This window comes from Hippopotamus amphibius, chromosome 6 (assembly GCF_030028045.1).
Source record: "Hippopotamus amphibius kiboko isolate mHipAmp2 chromosome 6, mHipAmp2.hap2, whole genome shotgun sequence".
Lineage (NCBI taxonomy): Eukaryota > Metazoa > Chordata > Mammalia > Artiodactyla > Hippopotamidae > Hippopotamus > Hippopotamus amphibius.
In genome coordinates this window covers 42,662,663-42,684,760 of record NC_080191.1, presented here as the reverse complement: position 1 = coordinate 42,684,760, position 22,098 = coordinate 42,662,663, and the positions used below count along the sequence as shown (strand labels likewise).

The 22,098-nt window shown below is 38.4% G+C and overlaps 1 protein-coding gene across 2 annotated transcripts in view; it reads left to right on the top strand.

Moving 5' to 3' along the window:
- Positions 1–22,098, top strand: part of MAP3K5 (mitogen-activated protein kinase kinase kinase 5) — a 194,417-nt gene that overhangs the window by 59,958 nt on the left and 112,361 nt on the right. For both annotated transcript variants that reach the window (XM_057737704.1, XM_057737705.1), the window contains 4 exons: positions 12,731–12,754; positions 18,273–18,466; positions 19,207–19,375; positions 20,547–20,653. In XM_057737704.1, coding sequence (XP_057593687.1) covers positions 12,731–12,754; positions 18,273–18,466; positions 19,207–19,375; positions 20,547–20,653 — 494 coding nt within the window. The remainder of the gene's footprint in view (positions 1–12,730; positions 12,755–18,272; positions 18,467–19,206; positions 19,376–20,546; positions 20,654–22,098) is intronic.

Sequence of the window (22,098 nt, the reverse complement as noted above, 5' to 3'; positions counted from 1 at the left end):
ATGAGACTCAATTCTGAGATTTAAATTTGCTTGAAAATAAGAAATTGCTGGGAACAGTTGTTTTCTGATTTATTTTGTGCATCATAGAAATTATCAGATCTTCCCTTGGGGTCTCTCGTTAAATGGGACAGTAGGTCTGCACACCATTGGCCAAAGAGTTGTGGGCAGATATATGGAATGCATCTGTCATCAGAAAGGGCTTGGGAGAAATGAATGGCTGTTGTGTAGAGTGAGGAAGTTGTTTTAATGAACCATTTCTTCTATCATCAGAAATTCCTTTACAACAACAGCTCTCAGCTGTAATTCTTGTGATTCTTCCCCCTTGTCCCGTGTTTAGCTCCCTCTCTTTTCTCTAGGCCACTCCCCACTCACGTTAATGTTTCATTAAAAACAAAGCAGAACAAAACAAGAAAATACCACTCTAAAGCCAACAATTAAAAGCCCTTATTATAACAATGACAAGGCTGAGGAGAGTGGGACACACAGGCATTGCTGGTGGGAGAGTGTGTTGGCGCTATGTTTTGAAGCTCAGTTTGGCAGTAGCTGATAATATCAAATAAAACATATCACCAAGAGTCAGCAGTTCTATCTCTAGATGTGTACTGCAAAAAAATCTTTGGCATGCATAAAGAGATATAATGAAGAATGTTTATGTTAACATTGTTCGTATTAACCCCTCCCCTAGCGGAATTGGTAAGTATCTATCAACAGAAGAATGAATAAATACTTTCTGGTGTAGTCATTTAATGGAATGTTATAGAGCGCTTAAGTTAACTAGAGTTTTCTGTATCACTATCAGTATATCTCAAAAACAATGTTGAGGGAAAAAAATTATACAAGCACGTGTAGAGTATACATCTATACAAATTGTAATCACATGCAAGACAATTTTTAAAATATGTTTATATTATAAAAGGATAGAAGTATGTACGGGAATTATAAATAAATTAAGAATAGTTACCTCTTAGAAGGATAGGAGTGAAATAGAATTGAGAGGGGATGACAGAAATCTTCAACTGTATATGTAATATTGCATTTCTGAGTCTACATGGTATATACGTGGGTGTGTGAAGAAGTATAATTGACTTATAATATTGTGTTAATTTCAGGTGTACGACATAGGAATGATCATCACAAGCCTAGCTACCATCTGTCACTGTACAAAGTACATTACAGTGTTAATGACTCTATTCCTTATGCTGTGTGCTACATCCCCAGGACTTATTTCATAACTGGAAGTTTGTACCTCTTAATCCCCTTCACCTATTTTCCGCATCTTCACATGCTCCTCCCCTCTGGCAACCATCGGTTTGTTCTCTGTATCTATGAGTCTTTTTCTGTTTTGTTTTTGTTTGTTTGCCTGTTTTGTTTCTCAATTCTACTTAAAAGTGAAACCATGCGGTACTTGGCTTTCTCTGAGTTATTGCACTCAGCATAAATATTCTCTAGCTCCATCCATGTTGTTGCGAATGGCATGATTTCATTCTTTTTATGGCTGAGTACTAGTCCATTGTATATGTGTGTGTGTATCTATACATCTATAGATATGGATATATACCACATCTTCTTTATCTATTCATCTATTGATAGACATTTAGGTTGCTTCTGTATCTTGGCTATTGTAAATAATGCTGCAGTGAACCTGGAGGTGCATGTATCTCTTCAAATTAGTGTTTTCATTTTCTCTGGATAAACACCTAGAAGTGAAATTGCTGGATCTTATGGTAGTTTTGTTTTTAATTTTTTGAGGAACCTCTTTACTGTTTCCACAGGGGCTGCACCATTTTACATTCCTGCCAACAGTGCATGAGGGTTCCCTTTTCTCCACATCCTTGCCAACGCTTTGTTGTTTTTTTATAATAGCCATTCTGACAGGTGTGAGGTGATATCTCATGGTGGTTTTGATTTGCAGTTTTGATTTGCATTTCCTTGATGATAAGTGCTGTTGAGCATCTTTTCATGTGCCTGTTGACCATCTGTATGTCTTCTTTTGAAAAATGTCTATTCAGATCTTCTGCCCATTTTTTAATTGTTTTTTTTATGTTGAGTTGTATAAGTTCTTTATGTATTTTGGATATTAATCCCTTATTAGATATAGCATTTGCAATTACCTTCTCCCATTTAGTAGGTTGTTTTGTTGGCAGTTTTCTTTGCTGTGCTAAAGGGGTGTGATTAAGTTTTATGTTTTTTTATATATTTGAAATATTTCATAATTAACCTTTTTAATGAAAAAAGCTGTTATAGTCTGTTATTTCCTATATCCATCAGGATAATTTACATATATTTTGGGCATTTGAATCTCAAAATATTTTTTTAGTTTCTTTTTCCTAATGTTCGAGCTGTGGTTAGAAAGCCTCACATGCATTTGAATCTTTCTTTCTGCACTAAGATATGCTTTATTCCCATTTTATCCACTGCAGAATAAATGTTTGTCTAGAGATTGATATGTACATCAGATAGTGGTGACACAGCATGTGTTGAAACGTAATGATTATGTGAGATTATTCCTTATTCAAGAAATTTAGTTGTATTTTTCTCTGTAACCATTGCTTGAAAAGTCACTTTCCAGATGGGATTTGCTTTCGTAAACTGTTCTCTACAGCAGACTATCTACATGCTTACTCCTTCATGATCTCTGAATATAGTACCTACACATGTAGTGGCTGAAACTTCCTCTACCTCATTACAGCTAGTATTTTCTAGATTGGGATCTGATGAAATTGTAGGTGCACAAACCAAAATCTGTAACACCATCATTAAATTAGCCCTTTAAAAATCAGCAATTTGGGGGGCTTCCCGGGTAGTGCAGTGGTTAAGAATCCACCTGCTAATGCAGGGGACACGGGTTCAATTCCTGGTCCAGGAAGATCCCACATGCCAGGGAACAACTAAGTCCATGCGCTGCAACTACTGAGCCTGTGCCCTAAAGCCCACAAGCCACAAATGCTGAGCCTGAGTACCACAACTACTGAAGCCTGAGTGCCTAGAGCCTGTGCTCCACAACAAAGAGTAGCCCCTGGTTGCTGCAACTACAGAAAGCCTGTGTGCAGCAATGAAGACCCAAAGCAGCCAGTAAATGAATAAATTCATTTAAAAAAAAAAGAATAGCAAAGAATACTGCTTTCATCTTTGAAAGAAATCAGCAATTTTTAACAGTATGGCAGTTTTTCAAAAAGTTAAAAATAGAATTACCGTATGACCCAGCAATTATACTTCTGGATATGTACCCCAAAGTATTGAAAAGAGGATCTAAAAGAGATATTTGTACACCCATGTTCTTAACATCATTACTTACAATAGCCAAAAGATGGAAGCAACCTAAATGTCCATCAGCAGATGAATGGATAAAACAAAAAGGTAGTATACACATACAGTGGAACATTATTCAGCCTTAAAAAGGAAGGGAATTCTGATACACGCTACAACATGGGTGAACCTTGAGAACTGCAATAGTTGCTCATTCAAACAGTTCCATGGTACCTAGACCCATGATGTTTATCTGTAGGTACGAGGGACCCAATCTCCTTTAGTGCTTATGTATGAGAAATTGGGTATTAAGTCTGTTTTCTGGTAATCATTCATTTCCACCTGAAGCAAATGGTTATAGTTTTGCGAAGAGCAGGCAGTAATGTCCATATTGTGAATTTTGATGATTATACCAGTTTCTAGTAAATTGGTAAGGAGATCAAGGTAATTTTTATTATAAATATCTTGAACTTAAGTTAAATTTTTATGTGTATTTGGCAAATTTGCTCAAATCCTAGAGTGTTCTTAAACCCATAAAAACTTTTTTTCCCCTCTTATACCACTACTTCCTTTTCTTAAAGTTTTATCTCCCTTACCAAGATAAATAACTGAGATGAGTTTAGTTTTAGATGCAATTGTGACATTAAAATTTGTTATTTTCCCAAAGGTTTATGATTCTTTTAGTTTAACGGTGAATTTTTACTGCATTCTTTTCAGCACTCTAAAATAACACTTAGTCAGTGGTACAAAGTACACAGTAAATGTTAGGGAAAAGAGTCATTTGAGAATATGATCCTATAAAGTAGTCTAACGATTTGTGAACTAGAAACATTGGCCCTGCCCCATATAACAGTGCTGCTTCTGGGCATCTTCACAAGTGTCTTGCTTACTTGGTAACTAACCAGTGATTTGTAAACCATTGCATTCTGTATCTTCCCTGTTCAACACAGCCTTCACATACACTTCTTAATATTTCATATTTTTTTTTCTGTTGCAAGGAAAAAAACAGTCTTGTTCTTTTATTTTACGTATTCCGGAAATGATCTTTCACCTGAGCTATAATAATTCCATGTCAGATTGAGGGGGAAAAGAGGTAATTTGGTGAGCAACAGATAAGAAATACTGGTGAGCACTGCTTTATCAAAATTTTCTCTCAAAATCTTTAATTGACAAGCTAGATGAATGATTTATTTGACAGGAGTTGATTTCCAGTTGTTGAATCTCTGAGGTTGGGGAAAGGGCTTGAGACTGGAAAATCCTGTTTTCTTTGATGTCAGTTAACCATACCACATCCTTAAAGAAATCATCTGTATACTGGATAAAGTATGCCCTTGCTTTCCTTCCTAAATTCATCCTTTACACTCCCCCATCCCATTGTTTCTAGCATCTTATTGCCATTTTGTCAAAGGGAGAAGGGAATCTATGCTACGTAGTGAATGGAAGATCACATTGTATCTCTGTCTTGGCACCAGATATTCTCTTCATTTGCAGAGACTTTCATCATAAGCCCAGGAGTTTGAATACCTTAGAAAGCAAGATGGAATACCTCTGCACATAGAAGGTGTGAGTCTGAAAGCCTCCTAACTCCCACCCAAATGGGGCAAGGCTTGCTGAATTCTGTTCCCTTTTGTTCATTATAAATAATTGATTCTTTCTCTGAAAGTTGATCTTTGTGGCAATGCAACCGATCATTCTTGAGTCTTTCTAGAATGCATCCTTGAAATTTTTACTGAAATCTATGTGCAAAATGTAATTTACTGTGCCAAAATTCATTATATTGTAACTTTGCAACAATACCATTTGTTTTTTAAGAAATGCTTGAATAATGTGATCCAGTTAGGCATTGCTGAAAGAAACAGCTGGTGACAAAAAAGAGGAAGTTGATTATAATAATAACACCTGATAAGAAGTTTGTGTTAAGAAGCTATTTCAAATGCTGTATGTATAAAATGTCACTCTTCAGCATCTCAGATGTTTAAAGACATGCATCTCCTTATAGTAGAGTTCTCCCACTAAGATATATATATATATATATATATATATATATATATATATATATATATATATATATATATATTGAGCTCTTTATTGGAATATAGTTGCTTTACACTCTTGTACCAGTTTTTGAGGTACACCAAAGTGAATCAGCTGTTTTTATGCATATATCCCCATATCCCCTCCCACCTGCGACTCCTTCCCACCCTCCCTGTCCTGGCCCTCTAAAGCATCACCCATCATCTAGCTGATCTCCTTTTGTTATACAGCAACTTCCCGCTAGTTATCTATTTTACATTTGGTAGTGTATCTATGTCTGTGCTACTCTCTCACTTCATCCCAGCTTCCCCTTCGCCCCCCACCCCCCACCCCAGCCCCGTGTCCTCAAGTCCATTCTCTACATCTGCATGTCCACTCTTGCCCTGTCACTGGGTTCATCAGTACCATTTCTTCAGATTACCATATATGTGAGTTAGCATACGGTATTTGTTTTTCTCTTTCTGGATTACTTTGCTCTGTATGACAGTCTCTAGGTCTATCCACCTCATTACATATGTTCCATTTCATTCCTTTTTATGGCTGAGTAATATTCCATTGTAATATGTGCCACATCTTCTTTATCCATTCATCTGTTGATGGGCATTTAGGTTGCTTCCATGTCCTGGCTATTGTAAATAGTGCTGCAATGAACATTATGGTACATGTTTCTTTTTGGATTATGGTTTTCTCTGGGTATATGCCCAGTAGTGGGATTACTGGGTCATATGGTAGTTCCATTTTTAGTTTTTTAAGGAACCTCCAAACTGTTTTCCATAGTGGCTGTACCAACTTACATTCCCACCAACAGTGCAGGAGAGTTCCCTTTTCTCCACACCCTCGCCAACATTTATTGTTACTAGATTTTTTGGTGATGGCCATCCTGACCGGAGTGAGGTGATACCTCATTGTGGCTTTGACTTGCATTTCTCTAATGATTAGTGATGTTGAGCATCTTTTCATGTGTTTGTTGGCCATCTGCATGTCTTCTTTGGAAAAATGTCTATTTAGGTCTTCCGCCCATTTGTGGATTGGGTTATTTGCTTTTTTAGTATTAAGCTGCATGAGCTGCTTGTATATTTTGGAGATTAATCCTTTGTCCGTTGCTTCATTGGCAAGTGTTTTCTCCCATTCTGAGGGTTGCCTACTTGTCTTGTTTATGGTTTCTTTCGCTGTGCAAAAGCTTTTAAGTTTCATGAGGTCCCATTTGTTTATTCTTGATTTTATTTCCTTTATTCTAGGAAGTGGGTCAAAAAGAATCTTTTAATGTTTGTCATAGAGTGTTCTGCCTATGTTTTCCTCTAGGAGTTTTATAGTGTCTGGCCTTGCATGTAGGTCTTTAATCCATTTTGAGTTTACTTTTGTGTATGGTGTTAGGAAGTGTTCTAATTTCATTCTTTTACATGTTGCTGTCCAATTTTCCCAGCACCACTTACTGAAGAGGCTGTCTTTTTTCCATTGTATATTCTTTCCTGCTTTGTCAAAGATAAGGTGCCCATATGTGTGTGGGTTTACCTCTGGGTTCTCTATTCTGTTCCGTTGATCTGCATTTCTATTTTTGTGCCAGTAGCATACTGTCTTGATCACTGTGGCCTTGTAGTATAGCCTGAAGTCAGGAAGCCTAATTCCACCAACTCCGTCTTTCCTTCTCAAGATGCTTTGGCTATTCGGGGTCTTTTGCGTTTCCATACAAATCGTAAGATTTCTTGCTCTAGTTCTGTGAAAAATGCCATTGGTAATTCGATAGGGATTGCGTTGAATCTGTAATATGAATATATTTTTAACATGAAACAAAATGAATAGAGGAGGAGAAGTCTAGGATTTCTTTTAGGATTGCTGTGCAGCTTGGGTGTACTTTAACCTGATTTTGGGTACAGGTTGTGTTTATTGACAGTTGCTCATGTGTCTCACCCGTGATCCTGATGTGTTCCTCCCTGTGATTGTGAACAGCACAGGTACAAGATGCCTCTGTATCTGGTAACGTAGGAATTGAGTTGGTAGTAGCTTTAATAGTATTAATTCCTCATATTGCATATGGCTTTAAAATGCTTAAAGGTCTCTCATAAACTTATTTCACTTGGTCTTTCAAAATGACCTGATGAGTTAGACAAGTTACTAGGTAGATTGAACAGATGGAAGATACTTTCTTTACAGATGAGAACTAAATCCACAGAGATGCAATGACTTAAGAGCACACACAGTTAATATGTGTCAGAGCAGGACAAGCCCCATATTCTTGAACTTGTCATCAGGTACATTTCCCTCTGTGTTTGTTCATGGATTTCATATTTTCGTTAAAAATATGATTTTCCAGTTTTTTGTTAGATTGAGTTTTTTTTTTTTTTAACTTGAACTTTTATGTAAGCATAACATGCAAGCACAAGTGTACTTAGTTCTCTGACTTAAAGATGGGCCAGTTCTGTGACACCTGGGTTAAAATGTTCTTCCTAAGCCTGCTTAGCAGGAGGAAGGATAAAGATGAGTCCCACCTTCTCAGTCAGGCCCCATGGTGTTCACAGCAGGCCATCTGATATTTCTTTGTTTAGCTATGAAGCATTGAAATTAGGTAAGAGAATGAAGCTGGGGAGTACAAAAAAGATTCCTTTTTTTCCCAGCTTTAGTGGAAAACTTGCCACGTTCCACTGGGACGTTCCACTGGGACAGAAACAGATCTCAGAAGAGAAGACCTAGAAGGTCACCAGCAGGGCGCTATGGTCTTTTTTCTTGGCCGAGAACTCCTAGCCCGCTCCTGTCTTGTCTTTCAGGAAACGGGTCCTGGTTGCTAAGTCTGTTTCTTCCACTCTGAGTCCATTTAACTTGGCCACCTCACACCAGCTGTTCCCACTTCCTTCCCCTGGCTGTAATTACCTAAATGTTAGGCACAGAAACTTTCCAGTTTTGGAGAGTCTCCATTTATTGATCCTTATGCTGACCTCTTCAGTGTTAGCTCTCACAAGTTGTCCTTGTCTTGCCTTGGAACGAGACCTAGGCTAGATTGTCTCATTTGTCTTTCTTCCCGGGTTGGTTATCAAAGGGTCCTAAGTACTGAAAAAACATTTAAGGATGTTTTCGGTACAGCCAGGGAGCGCACTGATCAAAAAGCCCCTAAAGACTTCAGGCAGGAACGAGGTTGTAGTGGGGTAGTGCATCTAAAGAAATATTTACTGGTAAGGAATTGGAGTTTATGTTGATTTTTATTTTTTTATTCCTAGGCACTTTAGGCGAGAAGTTTCCATGAAGTGATGTGAAATATTGCAGTTGCCTCTTAAATTTATTCCCCTTCCTCCTTTTTTTTCCTTCAGGGGATTTAGCACAAATTAAACATTCACGATTCTACTGCAGTAGTTAGATACCTTTTGAAGTCTTATTAGCTATTTATTTGTACTGAGTTAAAATGCTCAAATAGTACCTTTCTTTCCTTAAAGTTGACGCCTCCTTTAAGGTTGCATAGTAAGCTGTGAGTTCAAGAGAACCATTTGTATCCATTTAGCTTCTATAAAACATGAGCAAGCGTTAATAAGAATTCAGTAGATTGCTATAGGGGTGATTTAATATAGTTTTAGAATTTGTTATAATGCATGCAGTTACCTGAAATGAAAGCAAAGAAGACATGTAAGAGGGTTATTCCTTCAATGAGCAGTTCTTCAGGAAGACATAACATGTTGGCTGTAGGCCAGTAGCGGCTGTGGTTATTTCCTATGGTGCCAAGCAGAGGGTAGCCTTCAGCTCACTCAGCCCTCACCACAGCTCCCTTCATCACCGCCTCCACTTCTGTGCTTGGTGCACCAAACAGAAGTCATGGTAGAGCAGCTTCTGTGCTGGGCATGAGAACATGTCTCCTTCCAGTGGCACAAGGACAATGCTGACTCTGATAGGCCTTTAGCCAAAAGTAAATGATAGAATGCAGACTTGGAAGGGACCAGTGATCACTCAGTCCAATTCTTAGCATGTTATATGAGAGAGAGGTGAAATGACATGTGGCCACTCAGGAGCAGAGCCAAGACTTACACATATCTATCCTAATTCATAGTCCAGTTTTTTATACATTCGTTAACTAATTAATGTATTCATCCTTTTATGGAGCACTAGCCATATGCCCTGTGGTCTGCTAGGCAATCAGTGGGGATCCAAATATGAGCTAAACATGGCTCTTGGATCCAAGAAATTCATGAGGTGGGGTAGGAGAATTGTATGAAGTGATATTTGCAATATCATACATGCAGTGCTCTCATAGAGTTGTGTATGAGGAGCTTTGAGGGCAAAAATAAGAACATCACCTGCTTCTGTTAGGAGGCTAGGTGTCTCTGAAGGCAGTTAAAGCCTGCTGCACAGAGAACAGGTTTCTTATGCTATAGACAGAGCATGCTAAGTGGTACAGGATGAAGATAAGGGTGTTTTTTGTTTGTTTATTTGTTTGTCTGTTTACTTAGAGGGATGAGAGAAGGACACGTCTGTCTCAGAAAGGGTGTGGTTTGCTACTCTGGAGAGATGTTCCGTAAATCAAGTTTGGAAAACACTGCATACTGTTTTTCTGGCTTTGTGATTATCTGACATTTTTCTATTTATGTTTTTCATGAAGCATTTGTGTGTGTGTGTGTGTGTGTGTGTGTGTGTATGGGGCCGCGGGTGGGGTGGCAGGGGAGTGGGGAGAGATTCATTAACTACCTGTGAAACGCTGTGGGAAAAACCACTTTCAACCTTCCTCAACAACATCCCTCATCTTGTCTCTTGATTTCCATCCCCCAGGGCACCACCATTGTCCGAGTCCTTATTTTGACATCCCTGGACTTTGGCAATAACTACCTAAATGTTTTTCCCCATCCAATACTAAATATTACCATCTAACTCATATTTTTAAAACTTTCTTGGATAATGCATTCACCTGATACAAAAATCTACAAGTGCAAAAGTATATAGTGAAAATATAAAGTGAAAAGTCATCCTCCCATCCTTATCCCCCAGCCAGCCAGCTCCCCTCTCCATTGACAACCACTGTTATCAGTTTCTTGTATATCCTTCCAGAGATTTTATAAATATACAAATTAGAATTTTATTTTTCTCCCTTTTATGTACATAAGTAGGAGCATAGGGTAACAAGCATTCTGTCCTTTGCTTTTGTTCACTTAGCAGTGCATCTTGGAGATCTTTCCTTATCACTCCATGGAGAATTTACGCATCCTTTGTTCAGCTGCATTGCATTCCATCGTATGGAGGAACCCTAGTTTATTCAGCCAGTTTCTAGTTGAGAGAACATTTCTATTGTTCCAAACCTTTGCTTTTACAAACAATGTCCCTGTGTGTGCTGATACTTCTTTATGTATATCATTCACCTAAAAAAACACTTTTATCGCCATTCACCTAAAAAAACACTTTTACTGTCATATGCCCAAATGCCCACACACCAAAGTACTTAATTTTGGAATTCAAGGCCTTCTTCCGTAAGGCCCCAAATAACTTTGTAATATTATCAGTACAGGCCAAAATGAACTTTCTGTTTTAGCCCAATGATTGAATTCAAGATCTTTTTCAAGTACCCTTTTATTTCTCTCTTCTGTACTTCTTGAAATGAACTGTCTTCTTTAGTCCCCAGTAATAATATTTATTGTTCCCTGATTAGGCCTTTGCAGTTCCTAGTCCTGTAGCCCAGATCCCCGCTCCCCGCTTTGCCTTTGGAAAGTGTTTCTGTCCTTGGCTCCTCTTGAGTTCCACCTTCTCTGCTGATCTTTTCAGCCTTCCTCAATCTCTAGGAACGTTGTCTTTCTCTTGGAAGCCTCAGCCCTTGCTGTAGTGTCGCTCTTTGGAGGTAGCATGCGTGTGCATACATGTCTGAGTGCCCAGGCTTATGATGTTTCTTTTTTTTTCTTTTTTCTTTTTAATCGGAATACAGTTGCTTTACAGTGTTGTGTTAGTTTTATGTTTCTTTTTTTTTAAAATAAATTTATTTATTTATTTATTGGCTGCATTGGGTCTTTGTTGCTGCACACGGGCTTTCTCTAGTTGCGACAAATGGGGGCTACTGTTCCTTGCGGTGCGAGGGCTTCTCATTGCAGTGGCTTCTTTTGTTGCGGAGCACGGGCTCTAGGTGGGCAGGCTTCAGTAATTACGGCCCACAGGCTCGGTAGTTGTTGCTTGTGGGCTCTAGGGCTCAGGCTTAGTAGCTGTGGCGCATGGGCTTAGTTGCTCTAAGGCATGTGGGATCTTCCTGGAGCAGGGATGGAACCTGTGTCCCCTCATTGGCAGGCGGATTCTCAACCACTGCGCCACCGGGGAAGTCCCTGTGTTTCTTTATAAATGTGTATGTGTTCTTTTTCATCTGTAAGATTGTGAGGTATTGAAGGGTCTCTTTTAGTATTTTATCTACATCTTTATGACTCTCACAATTACCCTGCACAATTCCTTCCTCTATAGATTTTTGTTTACTCATCTGTTACCCTTAAACATTCAAAAATCTTACATACTGCTTTGAGCCAAAGCCCTCCTAGGTTCCCCTTTGCCCCATGTTGATCCTGGAATGAATGACAGCTGATCCTCTGGGCCTTGCATCGCTCCTCTGTTCCTTCTTACCTCGCCCAAGCTGGCATCTCTTCTTAGCCAGATAGACCACCGTTTAGGCTCCACAAATGCCTTACATTTCCTGTTTCCATGGCAACATACAAGCCATCTTTTCCAAAACACTGTCCCATCTCTCTTTTCTAAATCATGATTCCCCAACCTCAGTGAAGCCCTTATGCCACAGGCTCTTCTAGATTGTCTCTTCTATATCTCTAGTCATTTTAAAGTCTAGGAATAATAGTACGACAGCTAGCTCTGTCGAGAGCTTTCTATACACCAGACATGGTATAGCCACATTATTTGCATAATCTCACTTATTTCTCACAACCTAGAAGATAGGGACACTGCCTGCAATGTATTTATCATACTTCACTTCTTACGGAACAATACATAACAGTATTTATGAGTAGTTATTGTCAGATGTCCTTATTGTCTATGTGTGGATTTGCCCACTCTGACAAGCAGCCAATACTCTTTATTTCCAACTTTATTCCAAGCATGCTGCTAAGTTTCTTCCCAGGGCATAAGTGAGCTTGTGCTTTGGGAAAGCAAACTTGTTTAAATTTCTTCCCAAATAGATTGTAGCTGATAATTCTGCACATACATACTCTGCAGAAATGGTTTTTAGATTATTCAAGTTTTGGATTCTACGTGTTTATGCTGTTTTCTTTAAACCACAGAGGGTACTTTTGTGCCCTCCTGTCTCCTCCATCAGACTGTAAACTTAGATGCAGGAGCTTCCGCTACACCTTCTGTTCTACACATTCTAAATTTCTAATTGCTAACAATCGATAAAACCGTTAATACAAATTTTTTCCACATAGAATATTTCAGTTAATTAGTTGAGTTAATTAATTTTGTATTAACTTATGCTTTAATTTTCTCTTTTCTCATTTTTCAGGAAATCATTTGCCAGAAGAATACTGTGAGTATTTTACTTAACCCTTCCAGAAACTTTTTTATCTTTTCTTTTCATCAACTAATCTCTGGTATATTTTCCATTTCCACAAGTTATTAATTTCTATCTCTTTTTTTCAGTTTTAGAATTTCTGACATATCAATATAAATATGGGTTATTTTACATAAATATTCCTTTATAGTGAAGTTTCATTTATACTAATGGGAGATGACACTGATACCTGTTTTCTTCTCTATATAATTATGTTTTAGAAAATAATTTCCTAGTATATTCAATTGTGTGTAATTATGAGTGTTACTAAAGCTGCATATATACATACACTGATACACACAGGTATGTCTATGTATGTGTGTGTATGTATATATCTATATATACACATATAGAGATATCTGTGTCTATATATACACTGTATATCTACATATACACTATATATACAAATTGTAAATAAACATATACACACATATATACACACATACACACACATGGAGATATGTATATATCATCTTTATATTGAGATTGATTTAAGTTCCTAAGTCTTGTAGACCACACTTTAAGACCTTTGAAACCACGCTACAAAGTTCTTACCCTCCACAAAGAATTAAGCAAAAGTTTAAAAGTGATAAAAATAAATTTAAAGATTTTTAAATGCATGAAGAATAATTGTAATATATTCTGGAATCAGCCTTCTTATGCCAATGGTTGTGTTTTTCATTTTGGAAAGTAAGCCAGTATTTAAAACCTTAAAGAATGTATCTCTGAAACTTAGAGTGGAAATAACATACTACATAAAGATCTACACGTGATTCCATTTAAGATGATAAGATTAAAAGTGCAAAGGTTAAATCTCTCTTAGATCAGAAATTTAAGAAATTAAGATTTAAGAAATTCAAGATTTCACATCAGAGACTCATTGCAGCATAAATAATGTTGCCATGATAAACTCATCCTTCACATCTCAACAGGAAATGAACAATTATTGCATCAACAATTATTGCATCAACATGCATCAATTCAGTGTAACAGATTTTATGAAGCAAATATTGATGGAACACGAACTGTATGCCAGGTTTTGGGCTTGGTGCCGCAAGAGACTCACTATGGAGGCTGAAAGTAGAAACAACCCATTCATAACTGTCCCAGGAGACAACCACTGAGAAGTGCCAGAGTCTCGCTGGGGGAGAAGGTCAAGCAAATAAGCAAACAGACAAATTAGAAATTAACATAAGGCAGTGTGCCAAAGAGTGGGCGGCCCTTCCCTCAAGTGGTGGTGGAAGGTCTTTCAGAGGAGGCAGCACTTACCTGAATGGCAGGGAAGAGCTAATCGTGTCTAGTGAGGAGTTAGAAGTGTGGGGAAGCAGTTTATAGGTTGACCCTATACTGTACATTATGAACAAGTCACCCATTGATTCGAGTGAGCTGTTGTGTTTCCGGTGCTGGGTGTTATTCTCAAAAGTTGAGTATTTTGAGTATATATTTCAATATGTTTGACTGCTGAGGGCATATCTTCCCAGAAGCTTAATTCATTTTCCACACATATTTATGTTCACCTTTATGTAACTTTTAAAAATTGAAAAACAGAATTGGCATTGTTATTTTTTAAAACAAAAGCAGTGAAGATAATCGGAGAGAAAAATGTCTAGATTTTGAGCTGTGGTGTTTTTATAGCCATGAAAACAAGCGTGAGGCAGAGAGATCAGCCTTGTTATTTTCCGGCCAGGCCTTAGTGTTTTGAAATTTAAGGAAATGTGGTCTTTCTTCTTCGAGAAGCAGATTTAAATATTTTAGAATTAGTATCTTATTAATAAAAGACAGTCGCTGCACCTGAAATGTCTGTTCTTGATCACACAGCTGTTGTTTTTATTTGCTTTGGATTATTAGTTATTTCAAACTTGGGGTTGGGTAGCAATCTGTAAATAGAAATTGCAGTGATGATATTTATAAATTATATGTGAGCCAACTTGGGAAATAAATGTTCTCATATTATTAGTGTTCATCATTTTGACAAAGTGCTTTTCTCAGCAGTTGGTATCTTTTTAAAAAACACAATGTCCACCCCACCCCACCCCCGCACGCGTGCGCGCACACACACACACACACACACGCATACACACACACACACACACACACACACACACACACACACACACACACACACGCTTTCTTCCCGCTGCTTGCTCGCTGGGCTGGCTCTCAGCTCAGGCCCAGAAGCATCCGTGTGCCCCCTGCTGCTTACTGCTCTCCCCGGTTTTGGGCCATAAACAATGGGACCTTGAAAAATAAAATATTGCCTTAGAAACATAGGGAAGAGACTCCAAAAAGTGCAGTGAGGCCAGGAACTTGGGAAGGACTTAGCATGCTGAATACCTTCAACAAGGATTCTGAAACCTCATCCCTTGGGGCTTGGAGACAGTTTTAGGAACCGGATTTTCTCTGCTGTTTGCATGACTCTCGTTTTTCTCTCTTTGCCCACCTGCTGCTCAACACACACCCAGACATCTGGGTACGCATCCTCTCCCAGAGTTAGTTTTACACAGAGGCATTATTCCCTAGTGCCCAGTCTTTCAATAAGTTCACGTCTTATACACAAATACAGGTGGTATTAAGGCTTCTGAGGATACAGAACTTTATCCAGCAGCAGAAGAAACGCTCATAGCGCTTTTCTGGTTTATTGGCCTCTCGTCTCTTTGTCTTTATTTTGCGACTTAGAAGATTCAGAGCCTTTCTTTTGTAATTTTGAGTCCAATTGCTTACCTAAAACAAGAGTATTTGATTCTCTTGCTCTTTTATAGCTCACTCATGGTTTCAGCTCCAGAAGCTTTACAAAGCAGCCTCTTGATATACTTGCCTTTCTTTTCTGCTTAGACAGTGGCTTGGGTAAGAGGATTAAAATGGTGGACTTGCTGTGGGATCTTGGTAACAGTCTAGTAGCAGGATATGTTTATTTTTCCTCTTCCTGACTAGTCTTCCAATTATTCTTCCATGAAGGAGAACTTACGGGAGGAACAATTTAATGTGCTTGATTTAAAAATAAAGCTTCAACCTTTGGAGGTTCTTCTCGTACTTTAAATGGAAGTTAGGTCCAGTTTCTGCTTCATTACGTGAAATACAGGTGCCTCAAAGAATAACGTGTTCATAAATAAGTCTGGCCGTCAGAGCACTGGGTACTCCCATCTGTTTGCTACGAGGCAGTAACTTGGCTCATGCTAGGGTCCGTGCAAGGTGACCTGAGGCAAAGGGCTGGTGTGCCAGCAGGTCACGGCCACTCAGGAGGGTGCCCAGCCCCCAAGCCATAATGGCAGGCGCTCTGGAGAAGGAGTCCCTGGGCTCGAGTCCCAGACACATCACAGCCCAGTTGTGTGACCTTGCCAAGCCTTACCTGAATCCTCACCTGTAAAATGGAGACAAGATCCCCTCCCTCAGTGGATGTTGTGAATGTATGACCATTCATTCCTTGGCACAGGCCAAGGTGAATACATGTTTGTTCTCATTTGTTTAGTGCAAAGGATAAGAAAAGTGATGCCTTGTTCTCTGCATGGAACAAATAATTTGGGCTCCTGGACTCTCTAGAACAGTGATGGAGTTTTCCACCCATCTCATTCTAGTTTTCATCCCTCTGCTTTTTTCTTTCTCTATGGATTTTTCTCTTAGAGGTCTCTCCCATTTCTTCAGATTCAGCCATACTAAATAATTCCCAGGTCTGTATTTTGGCTTGAAACTCTTACATTCCAATCACGTATGTCCAACTGTTTGGGACATTATCCCTTTAGATGTCCTGTTCCCCCTAAATCCCAACGTTTCAAAAGTGTGCATGTCACCCTACCCACCCCAAATCAAATCTCACCCTCTTTTTTTTTTTGCTATTTGTTTATTTGTTATTTAAGGACTTTTATTGAGATATAATTGACATACAATAAACTGCATATATTTAAAGTGTACAATTTGATATTTTTTTCTTATTAGTAAAGTATACATGGCAATCCCAATCTCCCAGTTCATCCAAATCTCACCCTCTTGAAGTATTTATATTTTAACTGGAAGTCGACTCTGTTTATGATTCATTACCTAGTGTATAACAAGTGCCCCTGAGTGTAATCTGTTCATAAATAATTGTCTGGTTCTGCCTTCTGAATTCTTGCTCTTTGTTAAGGCTCCCACTCTACTTTAGGGAGCCGCATTTACGACTGTGGAGTGGTCTTTAATGCCTTCCTCTTCCTCTCTTTCAGTATCTGTAACCAGTTGGCTGGTCTCGATTCTTTCTTCTTGACATGGAGTGCTTGCGTCCTCTGTGCTGCTGCCAATCTGGTCATGCTCTGTTGCTTCCCACCTAATTTCCTTAAATCTTGTTTCTTTCTCTTTCAGTTCGTTGTCTTTTCTGCCCACGTTGTCAAAATGCACAACTTTGTTTATGTTTTCTTTCCTGCTCTGAATCCTTCCATGATTCCCACTGCCCAGCATGTGTTCACTTCCCTCCCCTGAGCCCTAAGCTCTGGTCAAGACTTGCCTACTCAGGCATGTCCGGTCCAGCTTCTCCTTTATCCTTCCCAGCTCTACTTTTGTTTGCACTAGTACACCCTCACTTGGCATCATCAGGAATGGATAGAAGGTCGTGCTGAGTGAGCAGGGAGTGGCACGGGCTGAGGCTAAAGAGGGAGGCAGGGTTTGGATAGTCAAGCCCTTGTGGGCTACGCTGACCTGTTTAATTTTCATCCCAGGAGCAAGGGAAGGGCCTTGAAGCAGCTGAGGGAAGTCAGCTGATATAGGTTGTTGAAAGATCACTTTGACAGCTGGGTAGAAAATGGATTGACAGGCACGAGGAGAACCAGGGAGCCCAGCTAAAAGCCAATTTCAGTGGCTCAGGCCAGGCACGTTGATGGCATGGTCTGCAGTGCTGGCAGAGAAGATGGAGAGAAATGGAAAAATATGAGAGATATATTTTGGAGGCGGAATAGACAGGACTTTGACCGGCTATGGAAGGTGAAGGAAATGGAAGCATCAAGGGTAGCTTCAGGGTCTCTAGATTTAGTAACTGGGACGCTGATGGAGCCAGGACTGCGGTGGAGCAGCCTGGAGGGGAGCAGCCTATTCTGGCATCGCTCACGCATTGCTGTCACATGAGCAGCCTTGACGTGTTCGCACTTATCATTTCCATTGTATTTATGCTGTGTCTCTCTGGCTAAAGTTTAGGTTCCCTGAAGGCTGAAGGCTCTGTTTTAAACTGCCCTGTTTTACCTACAGCATATATCGTTGCGCCTTAGCCATGAGAAATGGTGACTAAATGTTTAATGGATTGATAGAAACTGTGCCATACTGTTTTTTTTTTAATCATCTGTAAGTCCTAATTGTTTGAAGTAAGCGATGAAAGCAATTGAAAGAGATTTCCATTTTCATAGGTCATAAATAAGAAATGAGGTTTTAAAATTTCCCTTCACATTCAGGATTCTTATTTAAAAGTAAGATTTGGGGTTACGTTAGTGTGGAGTCTGCAGGCCAGTTCACCACCTCCTGGTGCCTCCTCTTTCCACAGATGTGCACCGGGAACTACACGTTTATTCCTTACATGATCACTCCACATAACAAGGTCTACTGCTGTGACAGCAGCTTCATGAAGGGCTTAACAGAGCTCATGCAGCCGAACTTTGAGCTGCTTCTTGGACCCATCTGCTTACCTCTTGTGGATCGTTTCATTCAGCTTTTGAAGGTGGCGCAAGCAAGTTCCAGGTAAAGTTTAATAATGCCATTTGGTGGTGATGATAAAGTGTTCGTCTGTTTCATTTCTTTGTGCATCTTAGCAGATGCTTCTTACATGTAATACTCAGCCAAGAACAAAGAAAAAATATATAATATCATCTAAGTGGATATAGATGCTGCATAGTCCACCTCTTACATTTTGTCTACTTTATTCAGAGGAGAACAACTTGAAATCAGGAAAAAAAAAAAAAAAAGAGACTGCTAACTGTTTTATAGTAATGGTAGAGCTAAAAGTATATTTGAAGTAAGTACAGAAACATCATCTGAATAAATGTCCAGGGACTTTTAGTATAAGGACAAGAACTCTCTAAACATTGCTGAAAGCACTATTATATTTTAGTTGAGAGCAGTCATTTTATGTTGATAAATGATGATCAGAAAGTAAATGTTATGTTATTTTCAAATCACAGGCACACCTAATTTATTTAGAACAGTTTCTACTCCAAACAGTAAAATGAAAAATAAAGTTTTAGCATTTTAAGTGGTACATTGCAGGGTCTTGAAAAATTCATTATCATGGAGTGTCTTTACCTTTAATTCTTCCTGAAGTGAGGCAGAGTATACAAGAATAAGATGCCCCAGTTTTTTAATAATACCAGCTAGTTAAGGTGTTCATTCTGTGCATCTTAATAAACTGAAAAGTACGAATGCCGATGTCCTTCATTTCCTTTTCTATTATTAACTCTTAAAAATGTGTGTTTTCCCACCAGCCAGTATTTCCGGGAATCTATACTTAATGATATCAGGAAAGCTCGTAACTTATACACTGGTAAAGAACTGGCAGATGAATTGGCAAGAATTCGACAGCGAGTGGATAATATTGAAGTCTTGACGGCAGATATTGTTATAAATCTGTTACTTTCCTACAGAGATATCCAGGTGAGAAGATGCTCAAAGTCAAGTCTTTGTCATGAAGCATTTTGGAGGAATAAGGGAGTGTTAATATCCAGTTTCAGTTAGCTAGGTCATTCATGCCACTACATGTAATTTTTTTTATTGACTCTCCTAGGCTTTCCATCCAGAGATTTTATGATAAATGAAACAGACTCATATAAGTTAACCATCAGTGATTGTGAAAGACTCGTATGGTAAAAGTCTGACTTTTTCCTCCGAAAGAACAAAAAGAAAAATTTGCACGCATAGCTAATCTGCAGACAGCCTGTTCTATTCTGTTAGCCTCAGGCACACTCATCAGTCAATAAGTGAAAACTTTGTTTTGGCAAACAGCAGAAATTTTTAGAGCTTTCCAGATATATCTCTTACTCCTGGAAGTTGTGTGGCTTGAAATTGATAGTGCTGGATCTAACTAGCCAGAAGCATGAAATGTGCAATTGATTAAGTATAAAAATAACTTAAAAAATATATAATGTAAAGCACGGACATGCCATATTATTTTTATTGGGATGTCTTAAAATTTTTAAATTATAGTAAGTAGAATGAAATCCTCTCTGAGTTGGGGATTTGCTATTGGATTTTTACCATAAAATTTAAGTGACTTCTGGTTTCTTATTCCCAACCTTTTAGGCCCGAGTAAAGCTTCATGTTGATGACAGAGATTCACATATGTGGAAAAGTGTGGCACTTGGGATCCCATGACTAGAGAGCTTACTTATGTTGAAATGGAATCGTTTTGTTACATATAACAGAAGTTCAATCAGTTGCTCCATGTCCTTGATATTTTGGAAATTACTTCCCTGAAAGTAATTGATAAGACCCTGCATAGAGGATTCTGGCTCCAGGGAGAAGTAAACCACCCATATTTAGACAGTGTAGCATTACCATGTTAGATGGTTTATTCTTTTTTAGGCCAGATGTGGTAACTCAATATTTCTAATGTTTTATCTATATAATCCAAACCACTTATTTAAACAAACAAACCAACAAACAGTTTCTTCCGTTCTAGATTCTTCAAAGTATTCCATGGGTTCTAGTTTTGTTTTTTTTTTTTTAAAGTCCTTCTAAGATTTGGGTATCTGGTTGTCCAAAGGCATTTCATCGTCAGAACTTCCTCCCAGTGGTTTAATTCTGTTATTCTCCTCTTGTTTAAAAGGACTATGATTCTATTGTGAAGCTGGTAGAGACTTTAGAAAAGCTGCCAACCTTTGATTTGGCCTCCCATCACCATGTGAAGTTTCATTATGCATTTGCTCTGAATAGGTAAGAAGAAAAGTTTCCATCCACAATGTGCTAACATATTATTTTTTAACCTGCATATTCTTTCTGTGGTATGTTTTTGCTGTGGCTTACAACTACCCCCATTAGAATGTAATATTAATATTTCTACTTCAACCATATAAAATATAGGAAGCATGCATTCTGACTTTTTTATCCGTAAAAAAAAGTCCCTCAGTGTTTGTATATTTAAATTCTTAAAATTCTTTTTCTTCTCTGTCAAAATTTATATTTGCTATTTATATATTTTTTAGGATTTTAAAAATTACATGGATATGATGTTATCTTTAAATATACTTAACACCAGATGGTTATTTACACAAAAATTAACTAGAGTAGTGATAGTTATATCTAGGTGAACATATTCCTAACCAGAGACTATGTTCACTGGGATTGCCCTGAACATACCTAATTATAATTAAAACTCTGTAGGCCACGTTTATGTCATGTGTCCGTGAATCTTCTAGGACCAGGACTAACGCTGCTGCTTCCAGTCCTGCCTCTGTGCCTTCTTTCAGCATCATGGCTGGCACCTACCTCAGTGCCACTTTCTACCCAGAGTCACCGTGGAGGACCATCCCTGCTCTTGCCATAGAGAGGCCTAGAGCACCAAACTGTCCAAAACTTAGTTGTGCTGTTCTCTTCCGTGGTGGAGAGTTGAATCTGTATGCAGTTACTACAACTAGAGAGAATGATGAAAAGGAAAAGGGAGGAGACTTCACATCTACTGTTCATTTGCCATGAAGGCTTAATTATTTTACTGATGAGGAAACTGAAGAGGTGGAGTAACTTTCCTTCAAGGCTTGTGGTTAGCATGTCGTAAAACTGGGGCACAGACCCAGATCTGGGTGATGCTGGTGTCTGTTCTTCATCACTGGCTTCTCCTGCCTTTGTCTCCAAAGAAAAGTCAGCATGCTCGTCAACCAGAGATAGTGCCTTTCGTTTTTCATCTACCCAAACTCTAGAACTTGCTAACTTTATCAATACGTGTGTAATGAAAGTCTATTTTATCTCCCCATTCATTAAACATTTTTTCTTTAGATTTGGCAGAGTGAGATGAAACCTCCAGAGATTATCTGTTCCAGCTGATTTTCAGATAAATTCTTTTTTGAAAGATGAAATGAAAGAGAGAATGAAATGTATTCTATTTTTAAATGAAAAATGAAAGTCCATAAGAGCCTCTTATATTTCCCTTTAGCTATATTTTGTCTCTGTCTTTCCTAGAATAGAATAGAATGAAATGATACATGTATTTGTATGAAGCATTATTCTAAACTCAGGGTATATTTAGTACAAAGTGTAAAAAGGAATTTCATGGACAGAAAGATTTAAAATAGTAGCTGAGAATGCCAGTAACTTTTTATATAACAGTTTTGTTGAAATATAATTTATATGCCATACAATTTTTATAAAGTGTACGATTCAGTGGA